The 24,193-nt window shown below is 34.9% G+C and overlaps 1 protein-coding gene across 4 annotated transcripts in view; it reads right to left on the bottom strand.

Moving 5' to 3' along the window:
- LOC116843614 (semaphorin-1A-like) overlaps positions 1-24,193 on the bottom strand; it is a 711,737-nt gene that overhangs the window by 336,052 nt on the left and 351,492 nt on the right. For all 4 annotated transcript variants that reach the window (XM_032814175.1, XM_032814150.1, XM_032814158.1 and 1 more), the window contains one exon: positions 20,025-20,121. In XM_032814175.1, coding sequence (XP_032670066.1) covers positions 20,025-20,121 — 97 coding nt within the window. The remainder of the gene's footprint in view (positions 1-20,024; positions 20,122-24,193) is intronic.

The raw sequence follows: 24,193 nt of genomic DNA, 5'->3' as shown, positions 1-24,193 counted from the left end.
ATTCTGTAACAAATTCTTCAATCGCTTTGTTTTGCTCGCTGTTTATTAGTTTTATTAATTGTTTCGCAGCTTCATTTAACTTTGCCTTGTTATACGGTGATCTTGATTTTTGCCATTCTTTGCGAAAATTTCTTTTCTCTGCAGCTTTACATTTTACATTTAATGTTTAATAGACAGTACATTATATTCTCAGATTTTCGCTCTTTAGGAATTGATTCTCAGGCTGTTTTTTGAATTATAATATTAAAACTACCTATTGTGCCATCTCTAATTCCTCGTTGGTTTTTAGAGGTTTCTTACAGATCTTATCTGCTTGTTTAAAAGATCTCTAAATAATCGCCAGTTTGTTCTTGCATTAAACAAGGTTAGAGGTAGGATCTTTTTTACTATGGTTGTATTGATTATAATTATTATTAGGGAGTGATCCGACGTTAGACCAAGACATGATTCTGTTTTAAAGTAATATACTGCTATACCTTTCACAATGCAGAAGTCTATAACATTATGTGTTTTTCTACGATCAATAGGCCAATACATGAATTCACCCGCAGAAACCGGATATAGATTATTTTGTAACATTAATAGGTTTAATTATCATCCTTTTATGTTAAGTACTACCATGGGTGTTTGGCATTGTAGTTGCCTCCAGCAATAAACCTGTGACCTAAAGTTTTGAAAAATAGGTATGATGTTCTTATTTAATTGCGTGTTTGAGTAGACCTTAGGATATGGCTGCTAAAGAGATTAGTTCTATCCAGTTTTCTATTGTAATACTTGTTGCTTATAGATAATCCTAAAAGTACTTCTCGTTTTCGTAGTGTTTGTAATGTACGCTATTGTAATTTCCCGCGCTGCTCATTTGCTACCGCGATCTCGCGCCTTCGCTCGATACGAAATCGATAGAATTCAGGCTCCCCGAATATACAGGGTGTCCGAAAAGTCTGGACACGGCCGATTTTCTCGGAAACTATAGGAGTTAGAGGAAAATGTTAAATACAAAAGTTGTAGGGTTTCAACCAATCTATCAACTGGTCACCCTTGTTTGACCTTGACGAGTACCGTGAAGGTCACGTGGAGGTCAAGATGATTTTTTTAAATGGGACACCCGGTATTTGGTAAGGTCATGTGAACTTTGCAAAATGAAAAGTGGCACCCTTACAAGATCACTCTGACGCAAGAGCTGAATGATTGTGATGTGGACAGACGTATCGAGTTCTGTGAGGAGATGATGCGTCGTTATGACCAAAACAATAATTTTTTCGAAAACATAATCTTTTCTGATGAAGCTGCTTTTCAATTGAACGGGGAGATGAATCGGCACAACTGCCGATATTGGAGCGACGATAATCCTCACTGGACGAGCGATATCCATACCCAATACTCCCAAAAACTTAACGTGTGGGCTGGATTTTGTGGGAGAGGAATAATTGGACCCTTCTTCATACAGGGAACACTTACAGGTCAAAAATATCTAGACTTTTTACAATTACGAATTGTTCCAGCAATTTTTGATTTGGTTGGACGAGAAGAAACCTGGTTCCAACAAGATGGAGCGGCTCCACATTATGCGGCAAGGGTAAGGAAATATTTGAACGAGGTCTTCCCTGAAAGGTGGATAGGCAGACGCGGAGAAATAGAATGGCCCGCTAGGTCTCCGGACATGACGCCATTGGATTTTTTTCTATGGGGATATGTCAAGAATAATGTCTACAAGACCAAACCCGCGAATGTGGATGAGCTGAAGGAGCGAATTATGGACCAAATTAATGGGATAACACCCGAGATGAGGGGAAACGTTTTGAAAGAATTTTATTTCCGACTTGGATACTGTCAAGAAGCGGGAGGAGGGCAGTTCGAGCATTTAATACAATGAATAGAGGTAGGTGACATTGCCAATGGTCGGTCTGAACATGAGGATGATACTTTTTTTGAATCCAGTCTAAGCGAATGGATAATCCAAGGAAGGAATCTAATTGGAAGGAAGATTGTGAAGAGTGAGGACGGGTGGAAGTGCCCTAACCTAACCTTGCCGGAATGGTCAGAGAAGAGAGTGAGCGCAATTGGAAGCGTACACAAAACAAACCGCCCTGTTTAGGGCGACCAATTATTCAGTCGTGGGATAACGCTCCGGTTAGGGAAAGTTTGTTAGAAAAACTACGGTCTTCCATCATCTTGGTTGGGAGATCGGCGAACAGTCGCCGTTGCGACCGAGGTGAAGTGGCCGAGCTGAGGGCTTTGGAAAGGGCTCGGGGCCAGCGTTCACATGACCTTACCGAATACTGGGTGTCCCATTTAAAAAAATCATCTTGACCTCCACGTGACCTCCACGGTACCCGTCAAGGTCAATCGGCGTAGCCCATTCGGTAGGTCTTATGGAGTCTTACAACTTTTATCCGAAACATTTTTCCATCATACCCACCGTTTGCGAAATAATCGGCCGTGTCCGAACTTTTGCCATGCAAACACTAATACTCGCCTCAAGGTCACCGCCAGGGGGTTGGAAGGGCTCATGCCCAGGGTTTTGGAAAGGGCTCGGGACCAGCTTTCACATGACCTTACCAAATACCGGGTGTCTCATTTAAAAAAATCATCTTGACCCACACATGACCTCCACGGTACTCGTCAAGGTCAAACAAGGGTGACCAGTTGATAGATTGGTTGAAACCCTACAACTTTTGTATTTAACATTTTCCTCTAACTCCTATAGTTTCCGAGAAAATCGGCCGTGTCCAGACTTTTCGGACACCCTGTATATGGATCGCGCGGACCAAACATGCGCGCCCCATGATACCGTGATACGCACTCTCAATCCATCCTTCGGCGAAAACGGTTCTGCGCTATACACGTGCGATATTCTTTTGTATATCATAAAATCGAACTATGAATATCGGCTCCAATAATCACGCTTCCGATGTGCGAAAATGCTATTTAAAATTTTTTATTTTTTACGAGCTTATGATGAAAGATTTATGATTAATCTTCGTGGTACCAACCATATCGTATTCCTTGTTTTTATTTAACATATGAAATACGTTAGAGAGAGAGAGAGAGAGAGAGAGAGAGAGAGAGAGAGAGAGAGAGAAAAGAACAACCAATATCGTAATTCATTTGTTTAATATGCGCGATTATTTAAACACTTCTCACATTTATGTTTTATAATAATTTATATAAACATGAGTGCAAAAAATATACATAATTATATTATAAAGCATGGAAAAAAGCTCCACATTTAATGTGTAAGTAATTATTTTACGCATTTAATTAACACATAAACGCCAAAGCGCGTCTATATGTGCGGCATATAGTAAACTGCCTCGGCATGTGTTAATATGTAGTAGTTTATGTTACTTTGTAGAGGTGACGTTTCGAAAAACGATAATAACTCGTGAGATAATTTTTTTTATTTTGCCCCAAGAAATGTTTTTTTTTTTTATCAAATCATTTTTTAATATTTTTTGAAAACTTGTAAAATGCGGTACTTCATAACTTATAAAGTTGCTATTAATGTTTGTCATTATTTTAGCAGCATATAAATAATAAAAGAAAGTTTGGGGATTTTTAGGAGATTTAATTCTAAATTTAGAGGAATTTAGAGGATTTTTATACTCTTTTTAGGCGCAAAATGTACCTAGCAACACTGACCAGGATTGACTCAGCCTCCGACATTTCTGTTCATCCTATGTGACCACAGTTTCCACGATCCACAGATCTGCCAAATTAATTCGTCGGAACCGACAGTATCGTTGGGAACCCAATAGGGTATCCCGCATATAAATAGGGAAATGAGGACGCTTAAATGAATATATTTTATGAATCGATTCTCTTTTTACTACACTCCCAAACACCAAAGGTAAGTGAAGACAGCTGTTAACTAATTGTATAGGAAACACAACATTATGCACTGAGATACTTCACCTCGCATCTCCACAGACAAAATAACTAAGTGTATAAATTTATATTTTCGTTCCATAAAAAATTTTCTGAATTTAATTTAATTTAACCTATAAAATTACAAAAAAAAAACAAAAATCAACACCAATGTACAAGCAAGTTTTTTTAAATATAAGTATATATAATATAAGTAATATAAATAATAAAATAAGTAATAAACAATACATAAATATAATAAATTTAAATATTTCGGCCCTAACTTTCGAACCCTCTTTATAAACATTGTAATATAAGATAAATCAAAATTAAGATTCATCACGTAATGATTTTTAGAGTACGGTCATTTATAAGATCAATTGTTTGATCTATGACGCGTCTTACGTAGAACAAACTAATAAACAATTGGAAACTTAGATAAAAAACACCGCAATCAATTATCTAAATATTATAATGAATATTTGGTTATTTCTTAAAACACAAATTTAAGAACACGAATTTGATTAAAATAATGTAAAAATTCTAGATAGAGAAAAATTTTTTATAAACAAATATATGTTTCTAGGGTGATTTTTATTAGACGATTTAATGACCTCAATGTATAAAATGACACAATCGAGTTAAGCAAAGATTATTCCTCAATTATTGAAATTGTTATGAATCTGTTCTTATGTAAGCAATAATTCTGTGGTTGTTTAGGACAGACGCTTTACGATTATCTTTATATATTATGACAACATTGTAACATTTGTAACACGGCAACATTTGTCATCGCTATAAACTTTTTTGCTATTTATATTATATTCTCTCCTTAATTTGGGATGGATGCCGAATTGATATTACTAATGATAAGATTTTTTTTTATGATTTTGACATTTATTAAGTTATTTTATTTCTTATCATAAGATAACAATAATTATTCTTATACGTAATATCAATCCAGTCTAGTTTTACATCTACAAAATTTAAATTTTTAAGCGATGTGATAAATCTTAATTTTTATTTACCTTATATTATATTATCTACTGAAGAGAATTCTAAAGTTAGTACTAAAACGTTTGAAAACTTATTATATTTATGTATTGATTGTATTTATCACTTAAATATATTACGAAAACTCGCTTGACGTTGGATCATGTTTGTCTTTTATTGTAATTTTGCTGGTTGAATATCTAAAGAATTTTTTTAATTTGTATATTAATTTAAGCTGCTTCATATAACTGCGCAATATATAGCCGTAAATGTATGAAATCATAAATAGCCCAATGATAAATTTCGAAATTATAGAGCTCATTATAGAGAAATACAACAAGATGTAAGCATAGCTAGAGTTGGAGGACAGTGAGTAGACTTTGTTTTGCATTCAAATCCCAATAGTTAATGAATTTTCTTGGTGGAAAATAATTACACAGATAAATGAATCAATTTACAGGCCATATTAGCGACAGCGCAAGTGTAAATGAGGGACAGAGATGGCCAGCATCAGATCTGTAGAGCATTGTTGGACACAAAGTCACAGTCACATCTCATCATCAATGAGTTGGTCCAACATTTAAAACTTTTATGAGAGAAAAGTATGCAAGTAATGAAGAGAGTCATGCAAGTCTAGGGATAGGATCACACAAACCGATAAAGTTTGCATAAAGTCACAATATTCGAATTCAGAGCAAATCTGAATTGGCTATGTGTTAGAAATGATAATAGGTACATATTGGGTTACCTCAATAAAACAAACTAGCAATGAAATAATGAGCATGCGTGCAAATTAAAAGCTGCAGACACAATTCACAATGCATAAAAATTCATAATGCATAATGCAAAAGTATATCGTACTAGGAGAGATTATTAGAGATTGTATTTGCGAGAAGAATTACGTTATAAAATAATCTATAAACAATTCTGTAGAAATTGATAAAAATTTAGCGGTGGCTAAAAAACATATTATTTTCCAGGAATGCATAAGTTCATAACGAATTATATTAGTCGGTGTATTAATTATATGTACTATCTGCACACATAAGAATATCTGCACACATTGGTATGATAACATGGTATTGTATATTAAATGAAGGCGCAATGAACTCAACTTAAATTTTGATCAATTAGAAAATGTGTTGCCAACATTACTACACCTATAAATAGAAGATGTTTTTGTCACAACTATTATAAATATTATAAAAATTTTAAAAGAGTTTGCATATCTTGTTAATTTATGTTTATGTATATCTTCTACAAATTAAATCAAAGCAAGTGTCAATGTTATATTTTGTTTTAGATATTGAGTTACAGTATCACTAATGCTTACTATGTTTATACTAAATGCTTATAGGGCGTAAAACAGTAAATCTATTCATTTAATTGTTAAGTAATGGATCGTGAAACAGATAGATCTAAAAAGTCCCAAAGAGTCGGCAATGTGTTAATATATAAATTCACGGCTTTTCATAATATTTCAAAATTTGACAGAAAAACAAATTTGTCGCATTAATTTAACATATAAAAGCATGTGAGAGTAATGTTCACAGGAGTATAAAAGAGACAAACTATTTTCGGATAATATCCGAGTTTTCAAATCTCACAGGCGAAGCTGCGTGCGGGGAAGGAATGAAAGTGCGAAAGATAAATCAAACGAAAAAAAACTAAAGGGATAAAATTGGAATCGAAAAAGACCCGCGCTATATATCTCGTAACGTAATTGATTTTATGATCTAGGAATATTGTGCTGACTGTTGGCAGAAAGCACGACCGGGAAAAAAATTAAATTATTTTTTGGTCCGTATCAAATTTCCATTAGCCAATATATTTGTATCGGATCCCACAAAAAGAGACGCTTTTGATGTCTACTCGCGGCTTTAACAACGTCACTGAAGCGAATTGATAAAATAATATAAAGTAGAGAAAAGTTAGCACACAATTGAATACAAGAGAAGTGGATAAGGTTAGATGAGGTGAGTGGAAAAGGTAAAAAGATGTAAATAAGGGATAAATTATCGAACGGGAATTACCTCCATTTATGACCCTCGAATCGATCGTGGATAATAGGATGTCTCGAATCACCCTTCATCTGCAAATCCTTTGAACAATTTAACCTTTCCCTTGACAAAAATGCCAAACACGATCAAAGATTAAAGATCTTTCGGAAACGAAATGTGGCGAATGCCGAAACGAATAACAAAACATACCTTTTATTCATTTTTGTGTAATCTTTTATTTTAACGGGATTTTACTTCAAAGCTTACTCGGCAAGACGATTAACGTTAAAATCGAAATCGTCAAAGAGAAGGACGAATTCCCATCAAAATTCTATCGAGAATTAGACGAAAAATCAAGTAGATGAAAACTGGAAATTATTTAAAATAAAAGATACACATATTGCAAAGAGAGAAAGAGAGAGAGAGAAAGAGATCATTATAGTATTGATTTACAAGATTAAGGATGACTTCCGCCAAATTCTAATTAAGTTGATCGAAACGATTTATTTAGCTTGTAGAGTTATCGTCGTAGAAAATAAATAAAACAATTGTTAAAACGAGTTCAAGAAACGAGGACAAAAATTCCTTTATTCTTCTTTATAAACTATATTGAAATATCACCTAATCTATTTTATTAATACACACAAAACTATTAATTTTTTTGTTGCTTCCTTTTATAAATATCATATCTTGCCGCTTTATAGCTAACAAATAACACTATCAAAGTGTGACACACAACAATGACATTTTTCGTGAAACTTAGCACGCACATACGATGACATTTCATATATGATATTTTATATCAGCCCATTTTTAATTTGCCCAATTATTTAGACGATTGTTTCAACAAAACTTGAAGTGGCGATGTACGTAAAAATTGATATATTTAAGCCCATAACATGTAAACTTAAAACACACAAACCTAAAATCTATAAACACGTGAACTTACACACTCAAAACCCATAAGTCGGAAATCTATAAGCCAAACATCCATAAACCCGAAACCTATAGACTAAAACTCATATATGCAAAACACAAAATCCAGAATATATAAACGCAAATTCAATAAACATAAAATTCATAAATTCAAAACCCATCAATCGAAATTTATAAACCTAGAATACTCTCTTACTCTTCATACTCTCAAAATCTACGCAACCATTTCATAAATTTCCATAAATTTTTGGATTTTAGGTTTACGAATAGTGGGCTTTACGAGAGTGCATCGGATTATGTGTTTATAGGTTTTAGATTTATGTATTTTAGGTTTATATGTTATTGGCTTATAGATCAATTTTTACGTACATAGCCACTTCAAGTTTTGTTTAAACAATCGTTTAAATAATTGTGCAAATTAAAGAACGGGCCAATATAAAATATTACATATAAAATGTCACGTCATATGCTATGTACGTACTGAGATTCAAGAAAAATGGCGTGTCACACTTGAGTAGTGTTGTAAGTGTCGAAGCAACACTTAGAAAATAGCGCGAAAGCTCTAGAGAAGACTACTACATCAATCCACAGATTAAGTTCCATAGGGCCTTAGAGAATATATCAAGCCAATACTTTCGAGTTAAAAAGCATCCACTCTCAGGTAGACAGCATCATATCGTGTGCTTTAAGACGCAGTGAGCCCTTCTCTCTTACGATACGGAATGTTGAGGCCAAATACATTCGTAACAGAATCCAAAAGCTGTTCATTAGAGACGATTTTTAGTGTTTGTACGGTACAATACTATAATTGCCATTTGTAGAGGTGAAGCTTCTTTTGGAATATACATATATATTTGTGATCAGAAAGATTATCTGATTTTTTGGTAAGTTTAAAAACCCATTCTTCTTATCCAATAAGAGCTTATTTATTAGAAAATAAATTCTCCTATTGGACAAGGAGGTTAGATTGCTAAACTTACAAAAAAACCAAACAACCTTTCCGACCATCAGTGATCAGGAACAAACTTTTACTACAAATTACCAACTTACGAAAACGTTTGACACACATTGATTATCATAACCTAAAATCATGTCAAAAACATCTTAGATATTTTGAAAAAGTAGGGGGTCCAATTTAAAAAATTCAATTTTTTAAATTGAATTCCTTCGTATGACCTTCGTATGACCTTCGTCCTTCACTCAAAGTCAAATTTTTAGCCATCATTAGGTACATTTTATTAAGTCTTACAACTTTGCTACTTACATATTTTTCGCTACAGTTAATCCTTTTCGAGATATTTGACCGTTTCCGGACTTTTTTCCGGCCCTGTATATACATATATATACATGCACAAACACACACAAACACACACACACACACACACACACACACACACACACACACGCGCAAACAAAACCCATATACTTATACTATTTAATATATGCAAGTAGTATACAACTATAGTATATATTCTACGATTAATTTTTTTTTTTTTTTCATATGAATTTTTACATAGACTCAGTTCTCTTCGATTCAATAGTGGACCCCAGTTGTTTCAGTTTACTAAATGGGTTTAATAGTTTTCAAATAAATAATCTGTATTCGAATTATATAACATTTCAACTCTTTATTCTAGCTGTATATATAATTGTTATATAACCTTTTAGTTATATAACATTGTTTAAGTAATATGTTACTTACACATTATATTTATATCATAATATTATTTAAAGTGAAAAATTACAACTGACGTAACGTAACATATAACGTATATATTATATTACACGTTATATTTTGTTACATGCTACAGCAATGTAACAATTATATTATTGTGTTTGCTGGAATGTGATAATGTCCCTTATTATTATTATTTACATATTGCTTGAACGTCATGAAAATAAGCAAAAAATTGCTTCATAACAACAGAAAATCATCTTCTAGCTTAGAATGCATGATAAGAAAGAAGGCCATAGTGATGCGTCATCGCGAACAGTTGTTTCAAGAGAAGCTACTATAATGGCACGACCTACACGATTACTTAGCGGGAGGCTGTTTTAGTGACGTATAGTAGCAAGAAGGTTAAGCTACGATTATTTTAAGAGTTATTTTTATACTTGTATATGTATATCGTGGGTCTACCTATCGTCCTTCCATCTAATAATTAAACAATAAAATTTTACTTCAACTTACTTAAAAATAAGAAAATTTTATTTAAAAATGAGAAAATAATAATAGATAATGAATAATGGATAACGAAATATTTGTAAAAGTTGTAGGATATTTTGTGATATTTTCTAAATTTTTTCGAATTAATTTTACTTGGAAAATAGAATGACAACCGAGTTACTCAAATTCACACACACACACACACACACACATACACACACGCACACACACACACACACACACACACACAAATGGTTTTCCAGTTATGTAGAATAAATTCTCTTTTTTTCTGAAAAATAAATTTATCTTATGAATCGTTAAATACATATTTTCACTTGAAATTGAATCTGATATATTTTATTATCACATACAACAACAAATTCATTATAATCGACTGACATATTCACTCATATGAAATCAGAATTCAATGTAAATTTAAGTTGAATATTCACTTTTACGATTCCGAATGGCAGTATTTTCACTACCGCTTTGAATAAATCTTCACTTGTTTTGAATAAGATTTCACTCCAAAAAAATTTTACTAAACAAGATAGAATCTTGCTTTCTAAATTTCTACCTTGCAAGATAGAATTTTTATCTTTAATTGTTTATTAGTAACAACATTATCTTTTCTTTCCTTTCTCAAATTTCTTTCTGTTCTTGCGCGTTGTTTGACATCAGTGACGTCAACAAATAGTGGATATAACAGTTGAGAATTTAACATCGTCTTGATCTGCACTAATAATGTTAGTTCTTTTTAAGTCAAGGCCGAAGTACTGATGACTCGTAAGAGGTAATAGTTTATAAATCTTACCATATCGTGACCTCCCATTTTCTCTCAAAATGAGGCGCGGATAGAGGATTAAAGTTCCACTTTCTGTTTTTGTGCGGCAGCAATCGAGCTTCATGAGATTACGCATACAGCTGTTTTGTAAAGCTCTAACGTAACTGCCACGGTGCTCCATAGGAGACTTAAACACAACATCACGGCACCAGTGAGACGCGTTATCGCATCATTTCTAATGAACACATTAAGACAAAACGCGTATAGTCCAGATACACTGATACTAATATCGGAAATTTATTCTTGCATCCGACCTTTAAACATATCAGAAGTGTACCTTGGGAATACACCCTTCAGCGTTTCGCTATTGATTCAAACATAAAATCTTTTATCAAGTTCAAAGTTCTATTTCCTTGTCTATTTTCTAATCGGTAATAATAGTTGCATCTAAACTTGCAATTCGTTCTTGCCGATGAGTAGTGTATGTAGTATAATGTACACTTACATATATATATTGCTATCTGTAATTATCTATATAGTATGTCCTATCTTTTGCTTTTTGTAATTTGTATGCATAATGCAAAAGTTCAGTTATTTCACTTTGATAGAGTTCTAATGTACAATCAAGTTAATTTAATTAAATAAACTAAAAGACTATTTTAGTCTTTATTAGTCATTTTAGAAACATTAATTATCAGATAATAATAATCGGCGCAGGTAACAATCTTATCACCAATTCTACATGCATTATCTTTTTTAAAACAGTGTTTTGTTCTTTTCATAAGTTGATCATATTGAAAGGATCATTGATTTTTATGAAAGGCACAGTATCCTAAAATAAAGGAAATTGTCAAATAATTAACAAAAAAGATAATCTAACATAAAAGTAACATTAATGAATGTATTGAAAAGTATCGGTGTTTCCGCGCCAGCGTGGTCGATAAAAGAATGGTAAAGTCGATCCGATTTAGTTCCGAATTTATTTGTCCTTACTGTGATTACAATGGAGAAATACACAGCGGAATTCGGGATACAAAGCTGCGTCTTAAATAGGTCACACGCCCTAAATGGTCGGTTAGATGAAGTATCCTTAGTGGTGAATAAATCCTGGAGATCTGGTTAAGAGAAACAGACCAAAAAAAAGAAAAGCCGATAGCTTCGCCCGGAATAATTCTCCAGCGAGTCTGATAGACTCGGAGAAGAAGCCGGAGTTTCACACAAGAGAGAGAGAGAGAGAGAGAAAGAGAGAAGCCAATGGCTTCGCCCAGAAGAATTTTCCGGCGAGTCTGATAAATTCGGAGAAGAAGTCGAAACTTCATACAAGAAAGAGAAACCGATCTTTCAGTCTTCGCCTGAAGAAACTCTCCAGCGAGTCTGATAAAATTGGAGAGAAAACCGAAGCTTTACTCAAAAAAGAGAGGTGGCCAATAGGCTTTGCCCAGAGTAACTCTCTGGCGAGTCTGATAGACTTGAAAAAGAAGCCGAAGCTTCACCCAGAGGCAGCTGCTCCCTCCTTTTTCGTCGTCCTCTTCTACAGTGAGAAACTTCTGCAGTGGTATACGTCGGATCTACTTTCGATGGTGTTCCTGAATATTGCAATCGAATAATTATTCCAAAGAAGAAGCGTCGCAGGAAAGCCTCCTTATATCTCTTACAGCATTAAATTTTCATCGTGAGAAAGAGAATTTTGTTAGATCATGCGACGCGGTGGGACATGTCATGGAATAATTGTTATCTTTGCGACGCTGATCGGAGGCGCGGGTACGAACGCTGTGTCGCTATGAAAAACGGCTATGAATCGCTGAGTGCAAAATTCATAAAAGAAGCGCCTTGTTCTGTCGCACTTTGTTCTATGTCCGTCCACCTTCGACAACAATGTTGGCGAATTATTAACCTTAGGATTAGCAGGTATTACACATATCTTCGCAATGAACCAGTTGAAAGTCAAGATAACAGTACGTAAAGTCACCTTGGTCATTCCATCAGATCCTTTATGCAGTTGAGTAACTCTAGCCAAAGGCCATTTCGCCAGGAGATATCGTTCAGATTAGAACGAGAGTTCCTTTTTTTATTTTGTTAGATGGATGATGTCATTTTAATACTGCTTGGTAACGTTGTAGACATTTCTTTACCTATCTAGACCAGAAGAGATCCATCTTTTATCGTAGTAATTGCCAACGTAAAAGTTTTGAGATTGACTCTGTGAAGAGATCTAGCTCAAGTATTGTAGTAGGTGCTTCTCCTAACAAATGTCCAGATATTAGAATGGAATAGTCAGTCTATATATGTCATCAAATAATGGACATAACGGCCGAAAATTTAACATCGCCTTGATCTGCACTAATAATGTTAGTTCTTTGCATGTCAAAGCCGTATTACTGATGACTCGTCAGAGGAGATATTTTATAAATCTTACAGTGACCTCCCATTTTCTCCCAAAATGAGGCGCGGATAGAGAATTAAAGTTCCACTTAGTACCATCGTTGACTAAAAGAGAAGTGAGGTCATGCAGCTCCTGGGAAGTGAGTTCAAGCCGTTGACGAAACGTAGCATCGGCTCCTACAAAATTGGTACCGCAATCGCTCTGAAGTGTTGCACAAATTCCTCGACGACCCGTGAATCTTTTATAGGCGGCGATGAATAATTCAGTCGTATAATCCGTTACCACTTTAAGGTATATTGCTGATGTAGTAAGACATACGAAAAGAGCTAGAATCCCTTGTAGCTTCGTGCCACCCGCCTTCACCAAATTTTAAGTCACCGGGCCGACATAATCGAGTCTGGAGTTGAGAATTACTCATTGGAATTACTCAGACAAAAAGTAATTGTCCCATTAATTGTTGTTCCTCGAAAATGAGCACAATATACGTATCTGAGTATATAGGATCGAATAAGAGCCCCTCTCCCGATGATTCAATGCGACGATCTTATAAATCCCAAGATTTCCTGTATTCCTTCGTGGAGAGTTCTGCAGTGAGCATCGGAGATGACAAGCGTGCTTAGAGGTGAGAAATGGCTTTCTGGGCAATATAAACTGATGCTTAGCTTCCATCTCGATGTTGGCATTATGAAATTGTCCTTCAACACGTAACGATTCTTGTCGATCGATAAAAGGCGCACGAGAGGCATTCGATCGAGGAAGTTTCTCATTTCGAGATATAGTTCGAATCTCGTGGAAAGACCAAGTTTGTTGCATAATTCGCATCCAAAAAATGCGACTTTGTTCCAATTTCATTAGGCGGATAAGCCAGCGACGATTAAGATACTCACCACAAGAATGAAATAAATCTATGACATATCGCAGTGATTCATAAAAGCTTAGTTAGAAAGGAATATTTATCAAGGAGCTTTATTGCACTCAAACTTTAACTGTCTTACCACTTCTTCTAATATAAACTATAATTCCAAGTCTTAATCAATAAAAAGTCGCACTACATGAAGTTCATCGTTACTCTTTTTGACAAGAGCGCGACTAGTTGCAAGGAATGTAGACTTCTTTAACTCTTAGAGTCACAGCGGGTCACCCACCAGGGACTCACCTACATTTATTCACATTTTATTTATTTATTTTTTCATAGAGTTTAAATGATTTATTTAGCAAATTTGGTATTTTTATAATTCTTAAACATCATGGAAATTACGAAAAATAAAGAATCTTGCTTATCGTTTATAATATATTTGTTATAAATAAACAAAATGGTAAAAATAGTACTTCTTTTAAATTCTTTCGATTAAATTCAATTTAACAAAAACTATGAAAGTTTATGAGTTGGGCATTTGCATATAGAGGTTTTCGGAGTCGCTGATTTCGAATCTGAGATTAGTTTTGTCAAATTCAAGATGGCGGATGCAATATAGCGGACGAAAATGCGAAAAGTGACTTGATTTGGACGAAACTTGGTATTTGGGGTCGTTGAGGTTTTTGGGTTCGTTGATATCAAATTTAAGAATAATTTTTTTTGTCAAATTTAAGATGACGAACAAAAAACAACTTTTCTTTTCATGAAATTGAGTTGCTTAGAGTTTTTGAGGCCAGAATCAATTTTGTACAGCAGGCCCAAGTCACAAACTCCTCGCATGCTCCGGGAGCGCTTCCGTGCACAGACCTGTTGTATCGTCGTTCATATTAAATTCGCCATTTTGAATTTCAAAATTTTGAGTTCAAATTAGTAATCAGTGACTCCAAAAAACCTCTGAGTATCGAGTTTTATTCTAATCAAGTTATTTTTCATATTTTGGTCCGCCATATTAAATCCGCCATTTTGAATTTCAAAATTTTGAGTTCAGATTCATAATCAGCGACTCCAAAAACCTCCAAGTAACAAGTTTCAAATGAATCGTGTATAAGAAAAAATTCGTGACACAAAGAATTAAGTGTAACATTTGTCTAGATTGATGAACAAGTGATATTAATTGTCAATGCAAGAATGTATTAACAATTATCAAAATGTAAGGTTGCGTATCAGCAACAAGCTGCGAGAATTTAGCTTGTCCAGATAGAGGTAAGTTTTGATGCCTCAATAGAATAGTATGTAAAGCGACGTATGATGTTTTTTTCCCACACTTTAGACAATATTTTGTATCGTGACACCGATGTAAAAGATAAGCGCCGAGACAGTTAAAACATTGTCGAGCTGCGATGATAAATTTGCGACACTGCTGAGTTGTCTTAGTTTGATAACGAGGGCGTCAAATAATGTGTTGACTTGCACAATGGGCATTTAGACCATGGCAGACAATGACGCAGTAACATTTCACGCTATAAAGTCACTCTAGAACGAGGTAATCCTGAAGAAAAAGTAGCACACTCCCTTTGAGAAGTAGAGGATAAAGTATGTAGCGTCAAATTCTCCATCACTCTAATCCATCCAATAAAAAAGTCCTCGAAGTGTGAGAAAGTGGGTAATGCAGAAGATGACCCGAGTTTCACCTCCCATGCCTCTTGAGTATCCGAATCGAGCAATCGCACGAGTTGGTGAAGTAAGAAAGAATCCCAGTAATACAGCAGGCATCCTAAAGCACGAAGTGCGTTGAGTGGTTCCGTAATCGTAGCGAGAAATGAACTGAAACCTTGAGCCGACTTAGCTTTGATTGATTTGAGATTCATAAATCTATCCAACTGTGTCATAACAAAAAACCGTTTTGTTTTCATAACGCGAAGGTAACGCGTCCTATACGATCTCGGAGTTTTTTTTCAACATGGATAAATTCAACACTAGCCGTGCAGCTTCATCGGACATATATGTTTTAAAGTAGCGCATCTTTTTAACATTTGACAGGTCAACATTCTTACGTACGTAAATAAATCACGAAACGATCGTCACATTTAATAGTCTCCCGAAAAGTGTGGCAAGGTAATCCGTGGCAGGACACTACAATGACTCATGAAACCGGAAGCGCCTCGATCGAAAGGCGCAGATCTCGTCTGAAAGCTTGGTGATTCGACTTCGTCACAATGCGTTAATAACTGAGCACGCGCGTGCACGTAAAACTCTTGGTAACGCTCAAACACTCGCGTTTTTATGTACATATCCTCACTTAATGCATTATTCGCGAAATGACACAAATTTTCATGTTTATCTTGAAATCGAGATCAGTTCTATTCGCACACTTCTAAAACTGACGCATTACATGGTCATCAAAACTGATATCTGCTGGATTAAATTGAATCACCTCTTATGTAGAGCAATCCTTACTTGGAAGCCATTTTGAAATGAGCCGAGGCGTTGGATCCGACTCGAAGAATAAAAAAATATATAGAAAAGTATCTTTGGTATTTCCGCGGCGGCGTGGTCAATAAACGGGTGGAAGAGTCGATCTGATTTAGTTCCGAATTTATTTGTCCTTAATGTGATTACAATGGAGAAATACACAGCAGACTCGGAATACAAAGTTGCGTCTTCAATATGCCCTAAATTATTGGTTAGATACTAAGCGTCTTTAGTGGTGAATAAATTCTGTTAATCTTGAGAAAAACAGACCAAAAGAGAGAGAAACCGGTGGCTTCGCCCGGAGTAATTCTCCAGCGAGTCTGATAGACTCGGAGAAGAAACCAGAGTTTCACACACAAGAGAGAGAGAGAGAGAGAGAGAGAGAGAGAGAAAGAGAGAAAGAAAGAGAGAAAAGCCAGTAACTTTACCTACAGAAACTCTCCGATAAGTCTGATAGACTCGGAGAAGAAGCTGGAGCTTCATACAAGAGAAGGTGATGGCTTTGTCCAGAGGAATTCTCTGACAAGTCTGATAGACTCCTCTCTCTGATTGAAGAAGAAGAAGCCGAAGCTCTCCCTCGTTCTCTTCTCCAGTGAGAAACTTCCGCAGTGAGAAACACGCCGGATCCACTTTCAATGTTCTAGAATATTGTGATCGTAAGGTTATTTTTAAGAAGAAGCAGAATCTGATCGCGGGAAAGTCTCCTTATATCCTTTGCTGCATTAAATTTTCATGGCGAGAAAGAGAGATTTGTTGTGTCATGAGACGCCGTGCAGTGAGTCGCAAAGTGATTGTTACTCCTGCGACGTTGGTCGGAGGCACGGATACGATTCCTAGTGAAGGGACGCCGTATCGCTACGAGAAACGGCCATGACCCATCGAATGCAGAACTCACACGTCAGAAAAGGAAGCGTCGTCTGTCGCACTCTTTTCCATACTAGCTACGTTCCTTTTCCCAACAATGAGAACTTAAAAATATTACAAATATTAAATTCAGTTTCGTTTATTAATTATAATAATCAGTTATTTAAGGACATAAAATAAATAAAAAAATTCTCTAATAATTAACCAAACAAGATCAATCCATAAAAATAATAAAATTAACATAAAATTGTAGAAAATTTAATTTAACTTATTAATTAGGTAGGTACGTTAATCACAGTTGCTTAATGGCAAAGTAAGCAAAAAAATTAAAGTCATCTTTTATATTACATAATTTGTATGTCTAGTTCTGTCATTGATACTTACATCGGATTTAATCTAAATTTTACATTAATACTAAAATCTTCAATACTATCTCAATATTTATTTTTACAATTGCTGGAAGCGACGTCCCTTTCATAAATTTTTGTTGTGTGCTTTTCCAAAATATGACATTGAAACAAGAAATATAATCTCTACAGATGCAATATTAAATAAATATTACCTGTTATTTAATATAATTATTTTTTTATAGATACATATTTATTTGTACTATTACATGAATTTAGCAGTATTAACAACACCTAACAGGACGTTTTCTTAAATTGCTGCATAGTTTTCTTTGACAAGTGAAAAACTCAGCTGTGTATCGTCGCCATGTGTGAAATGACAGCGGTGCGAGGTTAGGTACAATTAATCGTGAATCAGTGTTCCCACAATACTAAAATATTTTTGTTGTTCAAATGTTCCATCTTTCTAATAATCGCAATATTCCTTTCTTTACGCGCCTATTTCATAGTACATATGTATATTTTACCCCTATATATTTTACTCCCACCTTGTATTTTGCAAAGTCGGAATTTGACTAGCTTCTCTAATATCATTCTATCAATTTTATTAGCTTGCGAACTGACTTATTTTCCGTTCATTAAATCAACAAATTAGTATTAACATTCGGTTATCGACTATAATAGTTACACTTCTTCCATTACTTTTTTCACAAGTGCATCCGAGCGCATTTGATGTTATAAACGCTTACAAAGGAAGAAAGCGCACGGATGATTATTTTGTGTAACATCAAACAAAGTACGTACGCGGAAAAAATATATATCACTGTTAAAGTAAGCATTGTTACTGCCGTATATTCTCATCAATAGTGATAAAATATAATCGACATAACCAAATCGACGAACTATGCGTAATTAAAACAAAAACAATTTTGTTGCTAGAATAGGGAGATTAGTTCTTAAAAATACATTTTGCTATTAAAGAAAAATACAATATTATGACATCTTAAAATTTCTAAGATGTCTTAAAAATTACTGGAAAAACATTTTTATGAAACATTTTTATGTTCTTAAAATATGTTATATCTCAATTTAAATACATCTTGTTTAAGACGTTTTAAATACATCTTGTTTAAGACTACTTTAAGATCTTTATATACATATGCTGTTATAAATTTCCACAATTAAAGAACACATATTAAAGAAAGAAGGATGTTTTATTTATGTTTTATAAGGATCGTTTATTTGCTGCAGTCGGTTGAGAATTATGATTAGACTGTGGATTTGCTCATCCATCGTGCTCAGAGCTAGGATTAGATATTGATGACACCTAACAAATAATGATGATATTCGGCACATCATATATTCATAATTGGTAGTATAAATAATTATACATTGTCTTAAAAATATCATAGACATCATCAAGACGTCTAAAATAAGATATTTTCAAAATGCTTTTTAAGTAATATCTTCAAAACATTTGATATGACATCTTTAAGATGTCTTTTTAGTAGTGTCATTAAAAGACATTTTAAATAAGATGTCTATTAAACATATGTGCTGTGTCGGTAGTGCCTTCTAAGCAAATACATTTACTATTGAAATCAAACCCTTATTGATACAAATTCGTTATGACAACGAAAGAAATTTGTTACCGTAATCGATTCTTTATGTTACTATAGCAAGAAAGAACAGATGCTGAAACAGTAGATATTGCGTAAATAATCCACTATATACGCACGGTTGCACATATACAAGATGTCCGATAACTCACGACGAAGCCGCGGTATACAGATAGATTAGGTCAAACTGAACAAAAAATTCCTCTAGTATTTTGCGAACAACCACGTAATATTTTGAGTTATGAGTAAAATTATGTCAGACAGTGTTATTGATATCTTCGTTAATTATTGACATTCTAGAAAAATTTGTTTTTTCTTGCGACCAGCATTGCAATTAAGCTATTTACCTGTTCACTCTTTAATTTGAAAAAAATCTTTATAGCTAAAACTGAATAGACGCACAAGAAAATTCAGATTCTCTCTGAAAAATCAGAGTATCAATGACTAAGTAGGATAGACAATAATGAAGGTTTTATCCTATTCATAACGAATGTTGAACCAACGTTAGTCTACGTTTGCCACATAGTCCGGCTTAAGACGCATCTCCGTTTTGTTAGCGTTACATGCGATGCTGCGTCACCCACGCTGATGCGTAATCGAATGAATGACTCGGCGTCGGTATCCGCGGCTCGTGGCACAGATGAACGGCGTGTCTAGCCGATGACTATCTCATTTATGTAAGCCACCATGGTAGCGCGAGGGGACGTGATTAAAAATCAAATCACATAATAATTACCTGGCACCAATGAGGATTGAGGTTGTCGCGCGCTCCAGGAGCTTGAAGTGCTCGACGTGGCTCTCATTGCCAAGAAATCGCTGCCCAATCACCTCACCTGCAACAGAAAAAAGAGATTTCCTTGAGTTATTTTGATATGAGGCGAAAAATATTTAATTTGTACAATTATAGTAGGTGTAACATAGATTACGAGAAAGACAATCGATAGATTACGGAAAAAGCGATCGATAGCGTAATCCGACGATAGTTTCAATCGCGCCAATTAACACGTTGACTACTGCCGTAATTTCCACTGATTGTGCAAAAGCCTAACTGATAAATGAATTACTAAAGAAATGATAAATAAATATAATTCAAAAAACGTTTGTATCTTTTATTTCATTTCACAGATTCTTTGTTAGCCGTACAATTGATTTTGTGTGTGTATGTGTAGATGCAATTAATTATACTTTATATGTAACTTAATAAGATTCGATATAATATCATACTATCTATCTATCATTAATGATTATTCATAAAATTCAAAGTTAAAAATCAACTTGGTTTATTCATGTAATATTTAAATTCATTCAAAAGTATTCTCTTTCTACAAACATAAGCAATGTTAAACAAACGTTGATATAAACAGAGCATGTAAGTGATTTATTTGAGCACGTAAAAATAGTTTTCTTTTTTTCTATAACGATGTAGCTCCACGTAAATTTTCCGATGTGAATACAGATTTTTCAGTAGGTATTCGCGGAAGACGTGTATCATGTTTTTCGTGAGCCACTTGATCACACTCGTGACTCATGCTCCTCACGTCCGTGAATGAAGCGCTGTGTATAAATTATCCGTGCATCTTTTGCGTACGTCCATTGATCGATAGTGCGTAGAAAATATTCCGGACGAGCTATGTTTCATCCATAGATATCTAAATTAGCAATTCGAAGTCGATTTCTCTTTCGCGAAAACATCAAGAGAAATCGCAATCGTCGCGAATTTTCGATATTGACACACTGACTTCCACTGTGACCAGCACAGTAATATTGTCGTGTCTCATTAATTTGAAATATAAGACGTAACTAAATGTAGAATGAAGAAACTGATTATCAAGTAACAGATGATATGGAATAGAAGCTTATTTCTTCTATAAAGCTTATTTCTACTGTGCACTCTATAACTGGTGCAAAATTGTTTCATTTATTATAAAACTCATCATATAAAGCTGAAAGTCAAGAAAAACTCATATAGAGATATAAACGACTTTCTACCTTTCGCCAGAAAATTTGACTTCGTAGCAGTCCAACTTGCTTAAGGTAAGTTTATATTCAATAATGTTTTATATTCAATATATCCTCTTAATATAGTTACATTAATACGATTTACATCGTTCAATTGCTATTTCTACTTTCTTAATAACACGGGAAATTTTTGTTTTATCATGTAAGATATGTTGATGATATGAATTATTGGAAAAATAAATAATTAAAAACCTAAAAATTTGACGTAAAAAAATAGGACACATTTTCTTCTGGTCTATTGTTTATCTATTATTTTTCTTCTGTCTATATTTTGTTTGTATTGTTAAAACGAATAGTTCCATTTTCCTGTTTATTATATTTATTTTTCTTACAAAGTATGCTTAATGTGTTTTAATAAATAATTGCAACTTTTTATTAAACAAAGTAGTTTGTCCAATAATTATAAACGAGATTTTTTCAAAAATAAAAATGTTTATATTTGATTGTATTATTTACTAAAATTCCTTGAATTTTTTAATCATCGATATTTTATATATATATATATATATATATATATATATATATATATATATATCCCATTTTCCAATCTCTTAACATTTTTACTTTTTACTTTTTTGTTAACATGCAATTTACAATTAAATTATTTATATTTCCTTCAATTAAATCTTATAGGCAATGTTTCTCAATTCTACGTTATTGGAAAACTGAAATGTACTTTTACATATATTGTAGCAATATTGAAAAGAAAGTATTGCATAATCGTTTCAATTATATTTTACGACAAATTAAATACATGATCAATAACGAATAAGACGCATCTTCTGTTCGTCATAAAAACAACTCATATCATAAATTGTATTTATTTACCTTATTTCGGACTATTAAAACTTCAATTTTAAATTTCGAAGTAATTAGTTGAAATTCGCATATAGCAGTCAACATATTAAATATTCTCATATCTGATCTCTGCATCGCGAAATTCCGAGTAATGGCAAAATCCACTTGCGATTAGACCAGGTACACATCATCGCCATTTCCGTTTGTACGTATAAAAACCTCGTTTTCCAAAGAGCACTCGATCGTTTCGGTCACGTTTTCGTGAGGAAAAGAGAAAAGTGAAAAAGTCGATAAAATTAAAAGGTCCTCGGAAAAAAGACGACCAGGCAAGTCTGGGAGTGCTTTACAGGGAATCGAGAAGCGCAGCGTCTACGGTACCACGAGGACACGATGTAACGACGACGCATCGGCTGCATCTCGTCGGAACTTGTTACGATAAGCGGCGAAGGGATGACGGTGGCTGCAGGGAGGATGGCCGGGAAGTACGTGTAAAAGAGTGTGTAAGAGAGCGTCTCTTAGCCTTTAGTCGACGATAAAGCGCCGCGCCTACTTTGTGGCAGCGGTTCTCTGTCTCCCTCGCTCCTCTCTCATTCCCTCTCTCTCTCTCTCTCCACAATTCTCCACCCCCGTCTATCAGCGCGGACTACTAGCGGCACTCCATGGCGCGTTTCACGACCCTTTCTTCAGCATCCAACCTATACTACCGCCGCCGCCGTCGTCGCATCCGATCCCCTTTCGCGAGTGCGGAGTCGAAAGCGCTTTTTCTCCCAGATATACTGCGTTATGTTTTTTCACTTATGTGTGCGGCCGCGTTGCGGCGTATCAGAGCACGAGTTGACGGCTCTGCTCAACCGCAGATAAGGGCAAGAGGCGGAGGAAAAGGAAGAAGAGCAGTTTACAATCTCCTACGTGCTAGGACGACGCGACGATGCGCAGACTAGAATTCTTATTACGGAGTAAAACTCTTTTACGCGCGAAATTCGTGTTCCATTCGCAAACGTGACCACCGTTCTTACGGCGCGCACTACTCTACGAATCCTCGTTGCATTGAGAGCGTAATAAAGAAGCAAAAATTCACTTATGAAAAAAGAGTGATTCATTAAATGGTCTCATAAAAACGATTAATCATTGATTACTAAGGATTATCCCATTAAAACAAATCAAATTTAAATCTCGATAATTGATTATAACTTATCCCGAACAGATTAGGTTAGATTACGTTAGATTATAAAACTGGAGCGACGTTTCGTACGACAATCGACAATCGATTCTCTCTTTATGGAATCGCCACGAACGGAGCTGAAAATTAGTATAACGACAGCTCAACATGTATGAGGCGCGAAGCGAGTCGGCACGTATTCATGAATGTTACTTGGGAAGAAGGGGAGAGTTCAAATAGCACTTAGAATCGCCATAGCAAAGGCTTAAAGACCCTACCGCCGAGTACGTGAGATCGTGCGGATGAGTTTTCCGATACGTTAATCGGGTCGGATAGCGTTCTCGTCCGACACTGATCTGCTCTCTATATTCGAAAGAGCGGAAGCAGACGCTCCCTCTCTTTCTCTCCTTCTCACACTCTTCCCTCTCGGTAGTCATGATCTATAAAAGCTCAAAAATAATCCCACTCGTAACGCGTACGACTGCCATCGGCAGAAAGAAGAGCTCTTTTTTTCACTCTTACTCTCCTTCTCTCTCTTTCTCTCTCTCTCTCTCTCCTTCTCCTTTCCCCTTTCTCCACATACTTCAACAACGCATCCCGCTTTACGACTCACCAATAGCAATAAAAAATCACAAAGTGTAAGCAAAAAGATCGTTCCGATCGGCTTTCTGCCACTCGATGGCTTAGAGAAGTTTCTAGTTCTTTCAATAGTATATCCCATAACGCGTCAATATTTCCCAGATCAAATTTGTTGTTTGTTCTCGGGAGGAAAAGATTTATATGTGAAGAAAAATACGATATGTCCCGATGAAAAATCACTTTATCGGTTTTACGACGATCTTTGTTTTTTTTTCACACGTTTTGCGTGATGTACAGATCCAAAGCTGTCGTGTTCTCTCTCTCTCTCTCTCTCTCTCTCTCTCTCTCTC

The sequence above is a fragment of the Odontomachus brunneus genome, unplaced genomic scaffold (assembly GCF_010583005.1).
Source record: "Odontomachus brunneus isolate Ranch 3 - 2012 unplaced genomic scaffold, Obru_v1 Obru_scaffold_003, whole genome shotgun sequence".
NCBI lineage: Eukaryota > Metazoa > Arthropoda > Insecta > Hymenoptera > Formicidae > Odontomachus > Odontomachus brunneus.
This window is presented reverse-complemented; position numbering and strand designations above follow the sequence as displayed.